Source organism: Manis javanica, chromosome 8 (assembly GCF_040802235.1).
Source record: "Manis javanica isolate MJ-LG chromosome 8, MJ_LKY, whole genome shotgun sequence".
NCBI lineage: Eukaryota > Metazoa > Chordata > Mammalia > Pholidota > Manidae > Manis > Manis javanica.
In genome coordinates this window covers 109925638-109945127 of record NC_133163.1, presented here as the reverse complement: position 1 = coordinate 109945127, position 19490 = coordinate 109925638, and the positions used below count along the sequence as shown (strand labels likewise).

General features: G+C 41.8%; 1 protein-coding gene and 1 long non-coding RNA gene across 8 annotated transcripts in view; one reads left to right on the top strand and one right to left on the bottom strand.

Moving 5' to 3' along the window:
* The window catches only part of LOC108396762 (uncharacterized), a 72568-nt gene extending 68986 nt beyond the window's left edge, over window positions 1–3582 (bottom strand). For all 6 annotated transcript variants that reach the window (XR_012120721.1, XR_012120722.1, XR_001853018.3 and 3 more), the window contains exon 1: window positions 1004–3582. This is a non-coding gene — a long non-coding RNA (uncharacterized lncRNA). The remainder of the gene's footprint in view (window positions 1–1003) is intronic.
* The window catches only part of RORA (RAR related orphan receptor A), a 674793-nt gene that overhangs the window by 580912 nt on the left and 74391 nt on the right, over window positions 1–19490 (top strand). The window contains exon 1 of one of the 2 annotated variants that reach the window (XM_037004229.2): window positions 7516–7700. The exons of the other annotated variant lie outside the window; for it this stretch is intronic. Within the exon in view, the coding sequence (XP_036860124.1) occupies window positions 7670–7700 (31 nt within the window). The 5' untranslated portion in view covers window positions 7516–7669. Of the gene's footprint in view, window positions 1–7515; window positions 7701–19490 lie in introns of those variants that run through there. 2 annotated transcript variants of the gene reach the window in all.

The window sequence follows — 19490 nt, the reverse complement described above, 5'->3', positions numbered from 1 at the left end:
AGTACTAATATCACTTTACAAACATTCATTTGTTTAATTATTCCAAAATAAGAAAGAATTCCCCTCAAGAGTTCATTTAATGTGTAGAAATTATTTCTTAAGTGTACAAATGGCAACACATTGTTTTCAAACAGGATAATTACCACCATGTACAGTATGTTTCTTCATTAGTAAGTAATTAAATAATTTACTAAATTGTGAAATCATTCATAATGACACATCCTAGTCTGCTCAATTACAGGAGCTAGTGATAAAAGAATTTCTTGCACACCTCTAAAAGGTATTAGAGTAGTATTTTTGATTCCTGAAGCAATCAGCTTGCCATTTTCAAAATACCAAGTAGTGCACCATTTGAGGAAAAATTAATAAAAATGTTTGAGAGTCATACATGATGGTTAAGACAGCACACTCTAGAATCATTTTACATAGGGTGCTCTAAGGGTTCCACCACTTACTGGCCTGGTGTTCTCGAACAAGTTACTTAATTTCTCTTTGTCCCAGTTTTCTCATCTGTACAAAGAGAGTTCTTGATGAATTAAATGTTACAAAGAGCATTAAATCAGTACCGGCCACGGAGCAAGTCCAGGGAATTGTGAACCAACAGGCAAGGCAGATGAATCAGCAGCAGCAGTGTGGTGTCATTATGGGAAAGCCGTTTTGATTTCAAAAAACTACCTCTGGGAACACAAGGTTTAAATGGATACTCAGAACCTAATGTGGACTTTGAAGTCTCCGAATGGAATGCCCAATTTAATCTAACTGCACCTCACAAAATGTAGGCATAGTTGCACTTATGCCTAAAATATCATAGAAATGTTTGTCATAAAATAGTAGTAGTAATAAAATAGAGTAATAATTTTTGATTCCTGAAGTAAATTTTGATTCCTGATTCATCTTACAAAATGATAGGCACTTAAGAGAAGAATATTGATGGTTTTCTTAAATGTAAATCTAACATATTTAGAAGAATCTAATATTTTTCTATGAAAACAGATAAACATACCTAATTCTCTTCTTGTTTCAGTACTCAGAGCCTCCTTCCCCAGGGTGGGAATGGACATATACAATAGGTGTACTTGTAAGAGCAGGGAAGAGACTTCTGATCATACACTGTCAGCCCAACAAATCCTGCCCTGCAAGCTGGAGCTTCAAGTGTGAGCATCAAAACCTCTATCAACATGTGGTGCAACTGTCCGAAATGTCAATAGTTATCAAATGAGTATTTCATAATGCAGAATAATTGATTGCTTTGCTTGACTGAACAGAAACATATAACCTTGGCAAAAGCAAAATCATGCCAGCTTTTGCTCCTGGAATGCCCCTAGCTGCCAGACTCAGATTTCCCAATGAACTCCACATTACTCTGCACCCCTGGACCAGGAATGACAAAAATACAGAAACCCATCTATAACTGCTTATCTTTTCTCCATTATTTGAAAACGTATTTTTAAGATAGCACTTAAAAAGTAAAATATGGCCTATAGATGAACCATCTGTATTAATAGAACTGTCTCAGATCATTTTCAGAACTGAAATGGATGAGATACAAAATCAAATAACATTCCATTTATCTTGTTCATCTGAAAATGCTCCGCTTAGCTTTTCACTCTGATGAAATAACATCCACTTCCAGTGTTATTCTTCCTCGGTGTGCTGTGATGTGGAACTCCTTTGCTCTATGTGTTTTATTAAGTGTAATTTAACTTTATGACTATCAAACCAACTATTAATCCTTAAAATAACACTATGAAATAGGCAAGCTGCAAAGAGATTATTTTCTAAAGCACAGTTCCCTTCCTCTAGCCTCAATTATTTTTTTCAAAATTCATTATCTGAATGTGTATAGTTTACAAAGATTCAGGTTGTCTTTCAAGGTCCAGACTTTCTCCATAAAGTCCTTTTTCTCATAAAGTTTAAGGTTAACCCTGCACAAAGTAACCTCTCTGACTCTTGGCTTACATAGCACCTTCTTTCTGTAATACTTCAGCATGTTTGTCACATATTCTCCTTACATTATAAGCATTGTGTTCATTCTCCTACTAGATTTGCAAGCTCCTTGAGGGAAGGTCTGACATCTTAATCTTTTCCCTTCCTTCTCCATGTCTTAGCACACTTCTTTAAATTGTAATGCACAGATGTTTGTCATTGCCCATTGGATGGGAGTTTGCACTCTTACTGGAAAGAAGACCAAAAAGAAAGAAGCCCAGCAAGACCACAAGGAGTAATTTAATTTTTATTTATCTTTGTTTTCCCAGTACTTAGCAGGTACTTAAATCCTTTCTTTATGTACACATGCACTGTTTAAAAATTGTAAAAAGCTTAGCAGAAGTGCATGCTGATAGCCATGTCAACACATCTTTATTAAGGTCAATAATTCATGCTGGCACAGGCTCTGTGTGTATAACAATGTAGGGGGCTGATGTGGGTGGTGATAGCATTTCCACTTGTAAGCCCTGCTAAGAGGTAATCACTTTGTCCTGTCTTAAATTGTTTAATCCTCCCAGTGGCTCTACAAGGTGGAACTACCCTTATTTCACATATGAGGAAACAAAGGTTTGCTCACAATCACTCAGCTAGTAAGTGGGTTGGAGATTGTTTTTGAGCCCAGATTTGTCTAATGCCAGAGCTCATATTAAGGAGTTCAGTGGAACAAAGAAGGCTCCTGGGAGAAGTAAGTGGACGTGGTGCAGCAAAGAGAAAGGGGTGAAAAGGTTCCTGAGAAGTGGATGGGACACAATTCTGAAAGAAATTGCAGGATGTGTGAGCTGCAGGAACCCTTTGAGTCCTGTTCCCATTCCTACATACTGGGAAGGGGCCTGATTTCCTGGGAGGTGAAATGTATCGCCCAAGGTGACAGAGAGAGCTAATGGTGATTGTGAAACTTGGACCCAGGGACCCAGGTTCTTCAATTTTTCATACTCATATTCCTGTAGCTAAAAAAAAAACTCATCATTTCTGGAATGGCCTATTCTCCTGCCAGCTATAGGAGTGGGGTGAGGACACCCCTTGGGAACAGAGGGAATGGAGGTCCCTCTGGCCTCTGGTGTGCATCTCATCCTTCCTTGCTGCCTCGGCAGGTATGTGTATAGTGAGGCACCTGCTACCTGCCTTTTTCTGTGGAGGCTGCTCAGGTCTGTGTGCCTGTGACCTTTACCCTTTCCTCATTCTGATGGTTACAATACATCTGCCAGTTGTTAGATTTCCTAATAGACGTATGAGATGTGTGGTTCCAGAAATCCCAGAGTCCCTTCACCATTTTCTCAATCCAGCCAAATCTTTCACCTTCAATGTCCCATCACACTAATAGCAACACTAATGATCTGCAGCCATCTATCAACTGTCGGGGGCAGGGTGCTGTGTCAATATCTTTTCAACAGGCAACTGGACATTGCTTTCCTTTAGGAATATTCATCCTGACTCAGAGAACTGATTTGTCTGTAGAGTTTCAGAGCCAAGGTCAGCTGATTAGTGAGCTTCAAGACCAGGGCTACTGACTTGTTCTTGTTTGATTCTCCCAAGCACAGTGCCAGACACACAACAGATGTTCAGGAGGTGTGGTTGATAGTGAGAAATGTGTGTGTGTATGAGTGTGTGTGTAAAACTGAAGATGTCTCTCACCACCAAAAATACAGTTTATTTCACCGTATTTCATGGACTATGTATATATATATATATATATATATATATATATACATGTACATTTAAATCTACATCTATTCTAAAATCATGAATAAGACAGACAAGCTATATTATTCTGTTCATGATCTCCCCCTAATCAATAAGAGCCCTCTGTCACCTTTGGTTTCCAGGTCTCACCAGTATTATTCCATATATACATGTTCCTATATGAAACACTAGCTGTGTTTAATTAAGCAAGGCTATGATCTATTGTAGGTAAGTTTGTGCCTTCTCTCATGGAGAGGGAAGAAAAATATTAAGATGTCAGACCTTCCTTCAAGTAGCTTTCCAAGTAGTCCTGCTTAGAACTTTCTGGGTGTGATCCTGTTTGGTCTGTGAGAGAACTGGTCGCCTGGCTCTCTGTCGTCCTGAATACCCCAACTCCTACAGATCACAGTGTAGTGGTAGCTAAGGAGTCCGTTGGATCAAGCTGCCTAGGACCACATTAACCTTTCACTGATCCCTTTCTTGTTCAGCTAGAAAAAAAATTAATTGAATTAGCAAGTTGTCACACACTGGAGAGAGAATCAGGGCCTGGATAAGAGAGAACCACAGAATCTAAATGCTCCCTCTCACGTGCATCAGCAAACTTTGAAATCATCTTTGTACTACAAGCTGCTTGCCTACTCAGGATAAATTTGTCATCCCATTGGTTTGCCATTCTCTCCGACAGCACTTTGGTGTGTATACCACAAAAGTAAACACCATTTGGTGCAAAACCAAACATACTCTCCTAAAGTCAAGTATCATTTCTTTATTTAATCTCTGAAAGTGAGAAGATTGGTACCAATTTACTGATTATATTCCAGTCTAGACCCTGCAGAAATACAGCAAGCTTTTCTCACAGGCATTTCAGAACAACCTAGCATCAGAAGTGTTTCCACTTTCTTGCTTAGTGACAGATCAAATGTGAAACCCAGTACATGGGGACACTGTTGTGGCTGGGACCATGTCTAGAGGGCTCTGAGCAGCAGTACAGGTGTTTGTAAGTATACAGTGTGCCTTCCTTTTCTGAGATTAGCCAACAGGGACATTTGAATCAAGAAGCAACGTGTCACATAATCCCATTCACGGTAAAGAAGTTTCATCCTGCTTAATTATCTGTAGGTAGGCAATATTCTTTTTCTTTATTCAGAACATTTGGTAAAAATTTTAAAGCTAGAGAGAGTATATTGCTTAACACTGTTTTCCCCCATAGTAGGTACATTAAGCATTTGCTCTATATAATTGAAAGAATTATTCCTCCATTTGAATATGTAGTTGATAAAAGGTTGCACTGAAATGTGCATCATTTATGGCCCCAATTTGGTAGTATTAATGGCAGATATGGATCGTTTCATTACTGACTGATTTGGTTGCAGATTTATAATTCCATGGGAAATATATATTTCAAGAGATTTTTTTTAAAAACCTCTCATTTTTACTTTCAAAGTCTCATGAGAGCTTTGTGTTACTATAAAGGACAATAATATATCCCAGTTTAAAACCAGAGACATTTAATAGAGGCATGTATTACAAATAGCATCTAGCTACACAGGAAGGTTAAAGTTTAGTATCTGAAATACTGATGCTCATTAGTTGTAGGATGACAATGAAATACAGTTCTAAAGGGCAAGGTCAATATTACGTTATCCTGGAAATGTCTTTGTTGAATAAATGTGTAAATAGTTCAAGTAACTATTATGAGATTATATTTTTATTGGGGATATATCTATAGGATGAATGATTCCACTACTTGTAATTGCAGGAGCACATGTCACATTAGATGTCGTTCCCAATTACTGATTTCATCTGAAATGGTCTGGAAATAAATACCGATTACTAGTAATGTAAGACTATTTACTTTGGAGTCAGATATCTGACAGGCAGGCTAGAGCTAATGGATTTGGTCATTCTCAAAGCACTGTTTTCTAAAGCAGGATACTGTGGCAAAGTAACATTTTGAATTTTCAGAGTTGTGTATCTGGATTTATTTGCAGTGAATATGGAAGAACATACCTAAGAGGATGCAGTCTGCGATGTCTTTCCATCCTTGAATAGCACAAAGGAAAGAAAATTTTACCTGGGACTTAACCTACAGCATAGCTTGGCATTACTACCCTTACTTGTTAAAGTCATTAGGACAAGGGAAATATAGAACCAATATGAGAGATGGTGTCCGTGTAACTGAGGGGCGTTGCCTCATTGGGAGATGCAGTTGCATCATGGAATGTGGTGTGACTTAATTTCATAATTGTAAACATCACAGTGGGTATGACTGATTCACTTGAAACTCTTGTCCACTTCACTATGGCTGGATAGCTGAGTTAACATGTAGGTCTTGGCTTCCCACGTTTATATTTTCTTTTATTTTTTGCGCTTTTATTTGGAAAAAAATCTAAAGAAAAAAACTGTTAGGAGGACTTCAGCTGCAGTCAAACTTGTAAAGGCTACTGCTTGGTTTAAAGTATGATGAATTTTTCTGGCCTTCTAAGTCAGAAGACTGTGTAAATTTTGCCTTGGGTGGGAGTGGGCGGGTGGGATGTGTATGCATCCTAGTTTTCTACAGTGCTGTGTCCATGTGTTCTAAATTATGGCCCAACTCAGGTGCAAAGACAAGCCAGTCAAATGGGAGAAAATGCTAGGACTCTTCTTGTTTAATCACCATGAATGCAACAACTAATGATCATCTAATGTTTTAAATTGTAAATGGCAACAGACCATCAGAAAAGAAAGCAAAATTGAAGTTGTGTGAAGGAACAGTAGTAAGTATGCACACTTACCTTTTGAGAATTTTGTCTGCGTACTACTACAAACACTCTTGCCAAATTTTTAAATAATGCAGACTCTGGGTATGTAGCATCTGAAATTCATCATAAAGAGATTTGTCTGATATTGTCATGATTTAAGTTTCCATAAGGTCAGTAGAAAGGATTGAGCTTCAAACTCAGGAGGAAATTCTTAGTAGCAGGTTAAAACTCATAAAGTTGACCTTTAGAGGCCTTTCTTTCTTCTTCTTTTTTTTTTTTCCTATCCAAGTAACCACAACGTCTCATTTTTAGGGTGTGAAAACTGGAGCCTTTTCCACCTGTGGATGGGTTCTCTGGGGAGAATGCTAAATGTGGAAAAGCCTGGGAATTTAGTGGCTCAGATTGGCTGGTGACTGAAGTTTATTTAGGTGATTCACAGTCAGACTGTGTTGCTCTCCTTCCGGGTATCAGTGGGGGGGGGAGGGGGGAGAGGGAGAGGGAGAGGTGTAAACCCAGACCTTAGGTGTTGGTGTGATGAGAGACACCAACGCCCGGGTGGGCGGAGGGCCCCCTGCCCAGGCCCCGTATCTCAGGAAAGGCTTGTAAGGCACTGACTCCACTCCCGCGAACCGCCCCGATGGCTGCGTTCTCCGAGGCCCTGGAGGGAGCTCTACCTTCGGGATAAAGCTGAGGCGCTCCAAGAAATTGGAAATGAGGGTGGTGGCTTCAGCCCCTCACACCAACCCCGTTTCATCCAATGAACGGGGGAGCACTTAGCGCCCCCGGGGGCTCCGGGAAGGGACCGGGAGAGTGGCGTCGGGCTGGTCGCCTCCAGGCGAGCGCTCCACGGGGAGCTGCGTGCAGAAAGCACCCGGAGGGCCACAGGTGCGCGGGAGGCGAGAAGCCTGGGGGTGCGGGCCGGGGGCGCACAGGGCAGCGCCGGCCGCGGTGCGCCTGCCAAGCCGCCGCGGCTCACCTGCCGGCAGGGGCGGGGCGGGGCGCGGCGCTGGGGCGCGCCCGCCCCCCGCCTCCCGCCTCCCGCCCCCCGCCCGGGGAGGAAGCGGAGGGGCGCGGTGTAAACAGAGCGACGGCCGTGATGTCAGCCGGTCACATGGAGCCTCTTATGGCTCGGGATGGCTCTCGGCGCGCGGGCAGCTGCGGCAGCTGCTGCTGTGGCTCGGGCGGCGGCGGCGCGGCGGCGACAGAGGGGGCTCCGGGGTCGGACTATCCGCCTTCCCTGCGCTCTCCGCACCGCGGCTTAAATGATGTATTTTGTGATCGCAGCGATGAAAGGTGAGCCGGGAGCCCCGCCGGGGCCGGGTGGGCTGGCTGCTTCGGGGGCGGGGAGGAGGGCGCGCAGGGGGAGGGGTGGGCGCGCCTGCCGGAGCGCACGTACTGCCCGGGGCCGGACGCCCGAGCCCCGCCGGGGCCTTCTGGGCCGCAGCGGCGACGCCACCTGAGCGGGGCCGCGGATCGGCCTGCCTCCTGCTGGGGGCAAAGGCGCGCGGGCCGAACCCCCTCTTCCACCCTCTCCGGCTCCTGTCAGTCGCCCGCGTCCGCCTGGCACCCGGCGGAGCTCCCGGAAGAAAGTTTGCTGGGAGTCGCCGCTCTTCTGGGAGGGGGCGGGCTCGGGGACCTCGGGGGACGCCGGGGGAGCCCGCGACAGCCCCAGGCCCGCCGCCGGGACAGCCCCGGCCTACGCTGGGAAGGCGCTGCGGCCGGGCCGGGCCGTGCGTGCCCGCGGACGCGGAGTCATCCCTAGGGACTGGTCAGCGCCCCGGGCCTTGCGCGGCCCGGCGGCCCCGAGCGGTCGCCGACCGGGCTTGTGTGGCGGTTTCGCGCTGCGTCCGGACGCGGCTTCTTACGAAAGCGCCCGGGCCGAGCGAGACTGGCTTCTCGAGCGTGCCAAGACTCCCTGGGCGGCCGCCCGCAGCCGCAGCGCACCCCGACTTGATACTTTGGGGAGGGAATGGATTGCGGGGAGGCAACTCAACTAGCCACAGGGTTCGCGGCAGCAGTGGAAGTTGGTGGTGAGGGCCGATGGGCGCGGATTCGGCGGCGGCCAAGCGTCCTCGCACTGCCTTCCGCCCTGATCTGGATTCCTTGGCCGAGCTTGCGGGATGGCAGGGGGTACTGGTTGAACAGAGGACTGGCTCGAGGTCCCCCCAGGTGAGGAGGAAAGAAGCCTGGCACCTCAGGGCTAAGTTTCTAATGGGAAAGCCAAAGTTTTGGAGGTGTGCAGGAAGTCCCCTGTGCGGCTCCGAGAAGCCGAGACAAGCTCTTAGGACTGTTGCAAACAGCCCCGAAGAAACTCAGCCCTCCGCACACTGCCCCCCGCCTGTGCGCCAGCAGGTTCCTCCGGGGAGATTATCTGCCCGAGCGGCTTGGACGTGGGGATTTGGAGCTCCATCTGTTTGCGGCGCGCTGGGCTCTCCTAATGCGCAGCATTTTTGCAGACCCAGACTGTCCTGCGAGTTCTGCCCATCCGTGCGGGCGCCGGGCGCTCGTTAAATGTTTGCTAGGTTGAGGTTTTGTTGCAACCCAGGCTGAAGGACACCAGTTTGGTGTCTGCGCTGCGTTTACTTTCGGATCACCAAGCTTTGCCTTTCTTCACTAGAGATTGGGTGGCATCTCTTTTATTAATTATTAACAGGCCGAAACGTGCTGGACGCTGAGATGAGCTGCTTGAGATGAAATTATTCTATACGACATACCCACAGCAAATTTTCTTTTTCCCTGTGGCTTGCGGGAAATTGGATTTAATGATTTTTAGATTATGCAACTGATAAAGTAAAAGACAGGAAACTTCTCTGTGATCCACGTTCTCAGTTAAAATCACTTTGGAAGGGAAAAATGTTAAGGTTTTCTTTCCGACTTTTTTATGTAAAAGAAGGCTATGCTCTTTCCCTCCCTCTCAAAAAAAACTTTTATGCTATTTCCTGCGTTTCATTAATCGTGTAAGAGTAAACGACTCGAAATGCCTTCCTAGTTAAGACATTTTCTTCCGTTTTTTTCTTTAGATTATAAAATAGATTTTGCTATTTCAGGAGGTACTGATGCCAGTCCTTATTCGTGTTATTTAGTATAATGTGTGTTGATTGAGACAGGTTAAAAAGCTAAGACTATTTCCCCTAATAAACAGTAACCACCGAGTAATAAGGAAAGTATGTTTCAGTATTTTAATGTAATTTTGATGTTTCCAAGTACCTAGGCTTTTGCTTTTGTAGCTGTAGTATAAAAAAAAGTTCTGTATTACCCTTTCTGGTACTATATCACCACCACCCCCAAAAAACTCTAGCCCACACATTTGTCAGAGTGACCTCTGGCTTCCATAAGATAATAGAGTCATACTATTATCATGTGAGAAAAATAGTTCAGAGGTATTGGCAGTGCAGTTTTTCTATAAGTATGTGTGAGAGAGGGAGAAATAGAATATATCTCGACGATTAGAATATTTCACTCCCAGTATCATCCGTAACATTCTGTGTTTTAATGGGATTATCTTGCTTTGCTGCAAATTGAAACTGAAGAAAAATAGTTTGTGGGAAAAATAAGGAATGCTGCAAATGTTTCCATATCAGGTTTAAGGGGGGAAAACTGGCCCAGAATCATATTAAATACTTCCCTACTGCCTGGCAGTTTTAATAGTTAAATTGGTTCCATGTGTAAGAGAGTTTGTATAATTAGATTTTTCATGCAAAACAGAAACACTCTTTACAATACAGCTTTTTTGGGCTTGGTATGTGTATGCATGTGGACAGGGGAGGAGAGAACAAGCAACCATAAAAGAGAAACATTCTCTTTGTTGGCTGATTTAGTGATGTTTTTAAACATCAGTAAATCAGGCCTTTTGAACTCACCAAAGGAGAAAATCCTTTCTCTGCCGTTAGTTGTCAGATAAGTTTAGGCTTAAAGTGGCTTCATGCTTAGAAGTAATAAATCTTCATTTGAGCAACTCTAGTCTCATCCTTCACTTTTGTTTTTGTTCAATTAACAACAAAATTCCAATACCATTTGGATTGCTTCTTGGGCAAACAGAGGGAGCCAGCGATAACATTTATAATCAGGGGACCACTTGTTCTGCTCATCATAAAAATGCATTGGCCAAATGTCAGGCAGCAGCAAGTGCTGAAAGGAAATGTAAGTGCTTCATCAGTTTCTGTAAATTATATTATATACCCCTTTCTGAGTGCTCAGCATACGTTTGTGTAAATGGAGTTAGAAGAGTGAAGGGGAGATAAAGGGAATTTCTGTCCCATAATAGATTCTTCCCCCATTATAATTTATGGGCAAAAGCAAGGCACCTTTTGAAAATACATGTTAATGATTAATACTATTTCCAATTCCAATAAATTTGATTTTACAGTTTTTAAGAATTTGGACTTTTTACCAAATGAAATTTGAGGTTTATTTCTGCTCTTTTTTCAAGCACGGTGTCAGTGGTATCCCTTAGCTTGGATTTCTGTCCCGTTTTTGTGACCTTTGATGGGTGGGATTGGGAGAGGATGATGGCCAGATCCTGAAAATAGACCCAGATGGCTGCTCCACTGAGCAAAGTATTTATCAGGCAAAGCGGGGGAGTCAGTTCTTTTAAAATCAAAGGGATTTCTGAATCTATTGGTCCATGTGGGGGCGGGGGGAGCTCAGACCCTCTGTGCAGTAGAGAATACTTTTAACGCGCTGTTTCTATGAACAGCCTCCTGATTTTATATATTTCAATCACATCACTTGAAATGCAAAGCAACATCATATTCGAGTAAACCACTTTGCTCTGGATTTTAATTGAATAACATATACTTTCTTTAATGCTGCCCAGTTATAAAATAATACAATTTCTAAATAGAAGTAATCCATATATATATATATATAATATGATTTAAATGTTAGGGTTTTCTTTCACCTAGTAGATATATTGGTAAATATATTAATAGTTCTCACTGGACTCCCCCACCTTTCCCTCCCAGCCAAGTGAATCACAATAAAATGGATGAGATCAGCAAGTAGATCATTGCAAAACACCTGCAATAGCACCCAGCCACTTGGAAATTTGCTCTGGGGCGCCTAAGAAAATATTTACAAATGACCGTTTACTGGGAAGAGAAGTTACTGGAGGGATGGACAGATGGTCAGATGGAGATAGGTCTGCAGAGGTAGAGCTGGAGTTCAGTTTTCTTAAAATTCTCAAATTTTAGCAATCAGTAAAACCCACTGTATGGTACACATCTAAGAACACTGCAATAGAAATGTTTTGTGTATGCATTCTCAATATTGACAGCATTTATCAGTTTGAAATCAAGGCTGATTTAATCGATGTATTTAGGAATTTTTAAAACCATAGACTTTCAGAGTTAGCTATACCATGTTCTTCTGCTTAAAAAAATAATAATTTGGAGAGGTGCACCAATGACAACACAGGTGTGAACTGATATTTGATACTATCACAAAGACCACATATTGACCATTTGAGGAATCTCTCCCCCTTCTAGCTCCTCCACTGAGTCATGAGCTTTTTGTATCTGTTAGTATTGTGCGTGACTTGATGGGACATGCTTTTTATACAAATTGTCAGAGTGCTATGTCCAGAGATAAGAGGTCTGAATGGACAGGTAGTAGCATATATGAGCAAATAGGCAAATGCAAGAAAGCAGTTGAAATCTTTTGTGTTAGATATTCTTTTTAAAGTGACATTTAATGGTCCACATCATATTATAAGGAGATAGTATGATAACTTTAAAATCTTTGCTCCAAAGAGTTTAAGAAGTAATGTCAAACCTGTTCCCTAAGTCTGTCCACAATTTCATTTTTTCCTTTTGTTTTTATTGCCTCAAAAGTTTTCTGGGCATTTCATAAATAAATAGAGGGATGATGTTAATCTATATTTGTTCTGTGCTTTATGTTTCACAAGCATTCTTATCTCATTTAATCATCCTAAAAGGTCTCTGATACTCATGGTTTTTTGGTTGAAGAAATTAAAAGCTCACAGAGGTTGTGTGTCTTCCAGTTGCTCCATGGTAAAGCTGGGAGTAGGGCCCTCATTCCTACTATCTTCATGCTACCTCCTCTGGAGGAAGCTGAGAAAATGTCCTGGATATAACTTTGTCTCTAGTTAGTGGAAATTATAACTCTGGTGTTTATGAGGGAAAAAACAGATTCAATTATGTAATGCTTTGCTGAGCCTAATATCTTTAAATCACTATTTAATAAAATCAATTCGGTACAAATGGGGTTATTCTTATTTGTTTATCATTAGCTCTCTTCATCCATGATTTTTATTAAGTCAGCTTGTTGTGAGAAGATCAGGTGAAGTGTAAGCATTACGCTCTTAGAGAATACAGAATAACCATGAAGTGCAGCTAACCTGTGTAAGCTACCTCCCATCATGGAACTGAGCTAGGGATTATCTATATGCTCCACTTATCTTTAGGCAAAAGGAACATTCACAAAGACATCTTCTAATTTGAATATGCCTTTGTGTAGCAAGAAGCCCATGAGTCCACTCCTGAGTGCTGTCCTGATTGCTGCCATGACAGCTAAGGGGCATGACTATGGACATATTCTTGAGAAACCTGTGTTCTTTTAGAAAATCACACCAGGAGTAAAATTTCCAAGTAGATAGGTCTGCAAATCATTTCTCACTCAATGAGTGTTTACCTTTCAGGCAATTGGATTGAGGTGTGTTTGTCTAAAAGCAAATGAACATTATTTCACAGAGCCTCAGGGAGAGAAGAAACCTTAAAGGTCACTCACGTACGTGTCCTATTGGCATTTGGTTCCTCTACACAGCATTCCTGCCAAATGGTTGTCTGGTTATGCTTGAACACCTCCAACAGTGGGAAGCTCACTCTCATTAGAGATAGCTTATTACATCTTGAATTCGAATATTCTTCTTATATCTAGCCTACATCTCATCTTTATACTTTTAGTCCCTGGATTCTGATCCTTTCTTTGAGGGCTGTTGGAACATATTTAATTCATCTTTCAAATGAAAGACTCAGTTATTTGAAGACAAATGGTATCTCTCACTCTCACACATGCGTGCGCACGCGCACACACACAGACACACACACACACAACCTCTCTAACCCTTCATTTTTGCTGCCTTCCACTCCATTTTGTTCATGGTCAGCCTTCCCATAATCTTAGTCAGTTTCTTCCTCAAAACACTTCAGTTTGTCTAGAACCTCTAGAAATTTTGGTGCCAGAAGTGGAACCCAAGTACCAGTTGTGGTATGATTGCCTTAGCACTTAAACTGACACGTAGTGAAGAGTAAAGGTTTTAAATTTTGTTTTACATTTTTAAAGCTACACAATAAGCTAGGCTGTATGTTTAAGCCAACTAATGACCAGTCTTTGTGATATCAATGTAGTTGTGAAAGTGGACTTTTGACCTATTGAGAACTATTTTGAGATGAACCGAAGTTGATTATTAAATATCCAGGAAAATCAAAGATATTGAAAGAATAATTAAAGGAACATTGGAAGCATTATGAGATGTTTTTCTCTGAAGCAGTGTGTCAGATCCGAGATAAGGCTGCCCTCTAGCGGTTACTTACTCATGGAAAACTAAAAGCTGTAATGGTGCCAATGAATTTCCCATCAGGCCAGTGGAAAAGGTCAAAGGTTGAAATCATTTTCTCATTTGCAAAAGTGTAATTCATTGTTTGTATGTGGTTATTAGAAATATAATTGTGGGGGAGATAATGCATTTTAAGTTTCAAAGGAAGTAAGGGAAGCTTTGGGGGTTTTTTTTAGTGTAAAATAGATTAAAGCTTATTTATAAAAATGTGCTGCTCCATATTAAATTTTAAAATGTAAGTGACATTTGGGTTGTGTGTAAAAAATTATATGACATTTACAGTAGTCCTTGTATCTTGTTTGTTTCAACCTCAAGTCTATTCCCCTGTGCTCAAATATTTTTTTAAAAAGAGGTTGTCAGTCATTTTGATCTGCAAAATTCAGTTTTCCCATTTTAAACCTAGAGCTTTTTTTTTTCCAAAAGATAAAACACTTAGAAATAAGTGAACTATTGTAGCTCTTTTGAGCAATAGAACGATTTTGAACATGGATGCAAAACTATTAACCCCTTGGTTTCTGAAGATTTGTGGTCAGATCATTTCATTCATTTCAATATATACAATTGGCCAAAGAAATAGAGCATTTGTTACATAGGATTTTAGAACACTATATAGAGAGATATGCATTCATTTGCATAGTCTTTAGGATAATAATACAAGTGAATTGTGAGTTAAGATTTTGGTGGTATATATCTCATGAAGCAGTCACAAAACAATCTGATTTTTTTGTTAGAAGAAGAGAGATTAGTATTGAATCTTCCCATTTCCTTAAATATCATTTAGGAAATGATGCTACACAGCAGAATTAGAATGCTAGTTGACATGAATTCTGTATTGCTCAAGAAGTCAAAGCTCCTGAGCTGAGTCAGAATAACCAGGGTAATAATAATGATAGGTAATCACCTATTATCAGGATTTTAAATTGCTCACTTGTTCCTGCTAGAAAGATGAAAGTATATTGTTACCTGAAAAACAAGGAAGGTTAAAAAAAAAAAAAAGCAGGGAAAACGTGCTATAAACCTTTCCATTGTAGTATAAAGGTGGCAGTTCCGAAGGGAAGACTTGTGGTTAAGTTTCAGATCAGTTATTGAAGCAAACCGTTTTTCAAACTGCACCACCCAGAAGTGTGATTTTTTTCACCACATGAGAAATACTCTCTTTTTCACAGAATGTTATTTTCGTTTTTCAGCTGTCAGGGGTTTTTTTCTTTTTCTTTTGTTTATCTCATGTCAAATCTTCTGTAGAATTCGGGGTATAAATCATTAAATACATTTGTTTTGGCAAATACTTATTAAATGCCTACTGTGTGCTAGGTTATACAATTGCCACCTGTGTGCTTGTGTAGATCTAAGACACCTTCCTCCCCATCACCTCTTAAGCCATGAATCAGCATTTAAAAAACACACTAAAAAACTGGCAGCCACATTGCACCAGAGAAGAAAACTATTGGGCTTGCAGGTTTGTAGTTTCTATGAGCTACAAACCATTTAAAATAATGGTGTGTTTGCAACATGCAATGAAATGTTAATATAGTTGGATAAAGCCAATCCTTATACTTACTGGTGAACATGATTTCCTTCCAAATAAACCATAGGTTAGCTCTAAAAACCTGCCGGAAGCAGTGGTTCTGACATGGTAGAGTAAAACCCCTAACCCATAAAGAGGCATATTCCTGGGTCCCATCTGGAGAAAGGCTGTCTTCGAGCCTGGTCTTCTAGACCCAGGAAGGTGTGTATTTAAAAGTGTCTCAAGTGTTTCTGATTCAGGTGAGGTTTCATTCTGTGAAACCTAGTCCTCACCTGTCAGTGCTGGGATGGGCAGCAGGGTCCTCTAGTCACCTGGAAAACATTTAAAAAATAAATGCTTCTCCTCCATCAACAAGTGCACAGAGCCTGCTTCCCATGGTCTGGGATGAGGCCAAGGAGTTTGAATTCATAAAAGCTCCTCTGGTGACTGAGGATCAGACAGGTTTGGGAACCACTGCCCTGGTTTAAAACCCTCTCCTCTTCCTAGTGAGGAAAGTGAAGCCTGGAAAGGTAAATTGTATTCCGATATGCATAGGCTTCCCTTTACTCTGCTGAAATCTCCTTTCAGAATGGAAAAGGTGCCCAAAAAGGCGATTTCTTCCATTATTTGGATGTTATTGACACACTTGAGATGTTCTTCTGATTAATTCTGGACTTCCACTCAACCAGGGTGTAGGAGGAAGTGGGCAGATTCCAACTCTGTCATTGCAAATGGCCCAAACAGGAGAGGACTCTGAGGCTGCTGGGGCTGGAAGTTCCTGTGATACTTTCCAAACACTGTATTCCTTTTCTGCATAAATCTTGCCTGGGAGCTCTGGCCTTCTCGCACTCAGTGAGCCCTGGACAGAACCTTGCCACCACAGTGACCAGCAAGTGGGGGCAGGTTGGGGACTGTGTGCAGGCATCAAGGCCAACTCCAGTGGCAACAGTGATGTCATCTCTATGTTGCTTTTGTCAGCAACAAAGTAAAGGTTTTAGAGCCCTCCAAGCTTGTCAGTTCTTCCTGTTTGGGACATGATGTTTCTCAGGCCCTGATCATGTGGAGTGTATCTGCCCATGTCCAGGCACTGGAGGTGGCCAAGTCAGAACGAGGCAGACCCAACCCTGCCTTGGTGCGGCTCAGATCCTCATCTGCTCAAACATAAAAAAAAGTAGAATGCCCTGGTTGATGTGCAGAAGGGTGACCCACTCCCTTCTACACTGCAGCTACAGATGCCTCTTTGGGAAACCGTGGTGCACTCTCCCCTATTACTGTGGCAGATGTGCCGCTGGGGGCCATGGAGGCAGCAGTGAACACAGCACTCAGTTTCGGGTTTGTGAGTGTACATTCTGGCAGGGAGAGGTGGATAATACCTAAGTAAACATGTAAATAAGCAAGGTAAATACAGATCCTGACAACAGCTAGGCCTACGTAACAGCAGTGTAGTTGTTTAGAAATCTTTATGGCCTCCTGGATGAACCTCAGGGAAGAGAATCCAAGAATTTTTCTAACCTATGATGAACATTCAGCGGTGACCCACCTGGGGGCTCAGAAGTCCTCCAGTCTCTTCGTTCTCAACCTCACGTGCATGTTAGATGGTCTAGAGAGCTTTTTAAACATACTCAAGCCCAGGTTTCTCTCTTCGAGGCTTGCACTGTATTGGTCTGAGTTGAGGCTCAAGATTGGTAATTTTTTAAGCTGCCTAGGCAGTTCAGTTTGAGAAAGTCCTGAAGCCCAGCACCCTCATTTTACACATGAGCCATTGGTCCCCAGTGCAGGGAAATAGCACTAGATGGTGGAAACCCCCCTGTGTTAGGTGGGAGAAAATGTGGATCCTCCTCCCAGATCTGCTACTCAGTGATTATCAGAGTACATCAGCTGCTCACTTTCCCCATTTGTTAAATTAGGGGGTTGGACTTGATAGCCATCAAGATCTCTCCCAGCTATGCCATTCTATGAACATTAATTCTACTAAAACTTGGTCTGGTTTCTTCTTGGACGAAGCAAACAAGTGCCTTTTAGTTTCCTTCTTCCCTATCTCAACTCCTAGTTGCTATGGCTGCCTCAGCTGGCTAATCAGTTCCTTTTGGAAGTGAAAAATTTAAGGTAGAAAGAGGTGATTACTTTTTCCAACTATTTAAATAAATTTATGAACAAGCAAGCCTTCATTAATATTAGTAATAAATATGCCCAGACTTAGTTCTGATAAATTACAGTCATACATTATTTATCAAGTCCTAGCCAAAAGCTTTTTCCATTTTTGATGGTTGAGTTAAAACTAAGGAGTTTGGGGGCAGAAAGTTTGCTTTAAAATGGAAACCCAGGAATAATCTTAACCATTGCACACAACAGTAATTTTATTCCTTACCAAATATTCCAGGCCAGAAACCCAAAGAAACTGAGTTTCTCCTAATACATTGTTTGTACTTTAATTAGCAATCAGAAACAGTGTGTCTCCTGTTGCCAGCTTAGAAAAATAACAGAACTAAACTGCACCATGAAAAATATTCTTGTACTTCCTCGTTTGAGGTCCAGTATCTCTAAGAACTTGGGTTTCATCGAAACATTTATTCAGAAAGTTAGCAATTCATTATAAACCAGCATGGTGTGATGTAAGCACCTTAAATTTGTTTTGTGTGTGTGTGGAATCTCCCAGTGGGGTTTGATGGTATTCAGCAGTTCCAGAAGTGATAAAGGAGTTTAGAAAGTAAGTCTGGTAGTAACTGGTAAATGAATTTAGAGCCATGTCTTTTTCAACAGAGGCTTTTAAAGGTAAGCATGTTGCCTATTTTGCATCTATGTATTTAAGAACTTGTACACTCGTATACACATCCATATGTTTGCCTTAGACATTAAATTATGAAAAACCAAAACCATCTTCTTCTACCTTAAGTTGCATCCATAATAGCAAGCAGCTTCTGAAAATGATACTGTTTAATAAGCAGTTGATTCGGTAGAAATGTATTTGCAAAGCAGTGTTTCTGTTAACAAGCAAAGTCATGCAGAACAGAAGTGTTTGGCTTCTGCTATTGCAGAGAAACAAAGTTGTTTAAGATGAGTTGAGATGTCTCAAAGTTTTGGCAGACTTTCTAAACTCCCTGCTGCTGTTGCGTTCATAATCCCTTTCAATGTGACTTGGAAGTTACTCTGTAATTTCAATGGCTGCTTAGGGGAAATATTGACAAAACTATTCATTTTGACTGTTAAGATGGCTTGAGCATTTTCAGAATGTTTTCACGTGCTCGAAATATGTTTTGTGCTCAGGATTCTCTTGTTGAAGAAGGTTGGTTTCCAGCCATCTGATGATGCCTCAGGGTGTTTACAGAAAATGTGGGTGCTGTAGTTATATTTGAGCACAGCCCTCCTCCCCCAACAAAGATAGCGTGGTAATCAGCAGGAATGTGAAAACATGTATTTAAGGATTGATGCTCGTAAAAGAAGTGCCGTAAAGAAACATGGTTGTTCAGATGTAAAAAATGACTGACAGCTCTCCTTGTAGGCATGCTAGTAACAATAAAGTCTAGAAGTTCGACATCAAAGCGCTCACAGCTTACTCCACCAGTGACTTGCACATCAAAGAGGGAGTGCAAGACAAAGGAAGTGCACTGAGGTATGTGTCTGCCTCATAGCCAGATGCTCAGGGGGAGCTCCCAGAGCCCCTTTGGTGAATGCAAAGTGATTTTTGCAGATCAGCGTCTTGATGTCATAAATGACCAGGAATATAAAAGCAGGGTAAATGAGCGCTGTAATTGCTCCCCATCACTTTAAGTTTGGTTGAGAGTCATCGCAGAAGAGATTGGCCTCTCTGGTTTCCTTAAGTAGCTCTAACTTCATGGGCAGCTCTAACTTCACCTAATATATTACAGGGAATTATTCACAAAATAAGAGTATAAATTGGGTACATTTCAATTTGGTTGTTTTGAATTACGCTTGAGAACATAAAACTGGACCTAAGCTTTTGGAGTTTATACACCTTTTTCTTCTCTCTCACTTACATGCCTTT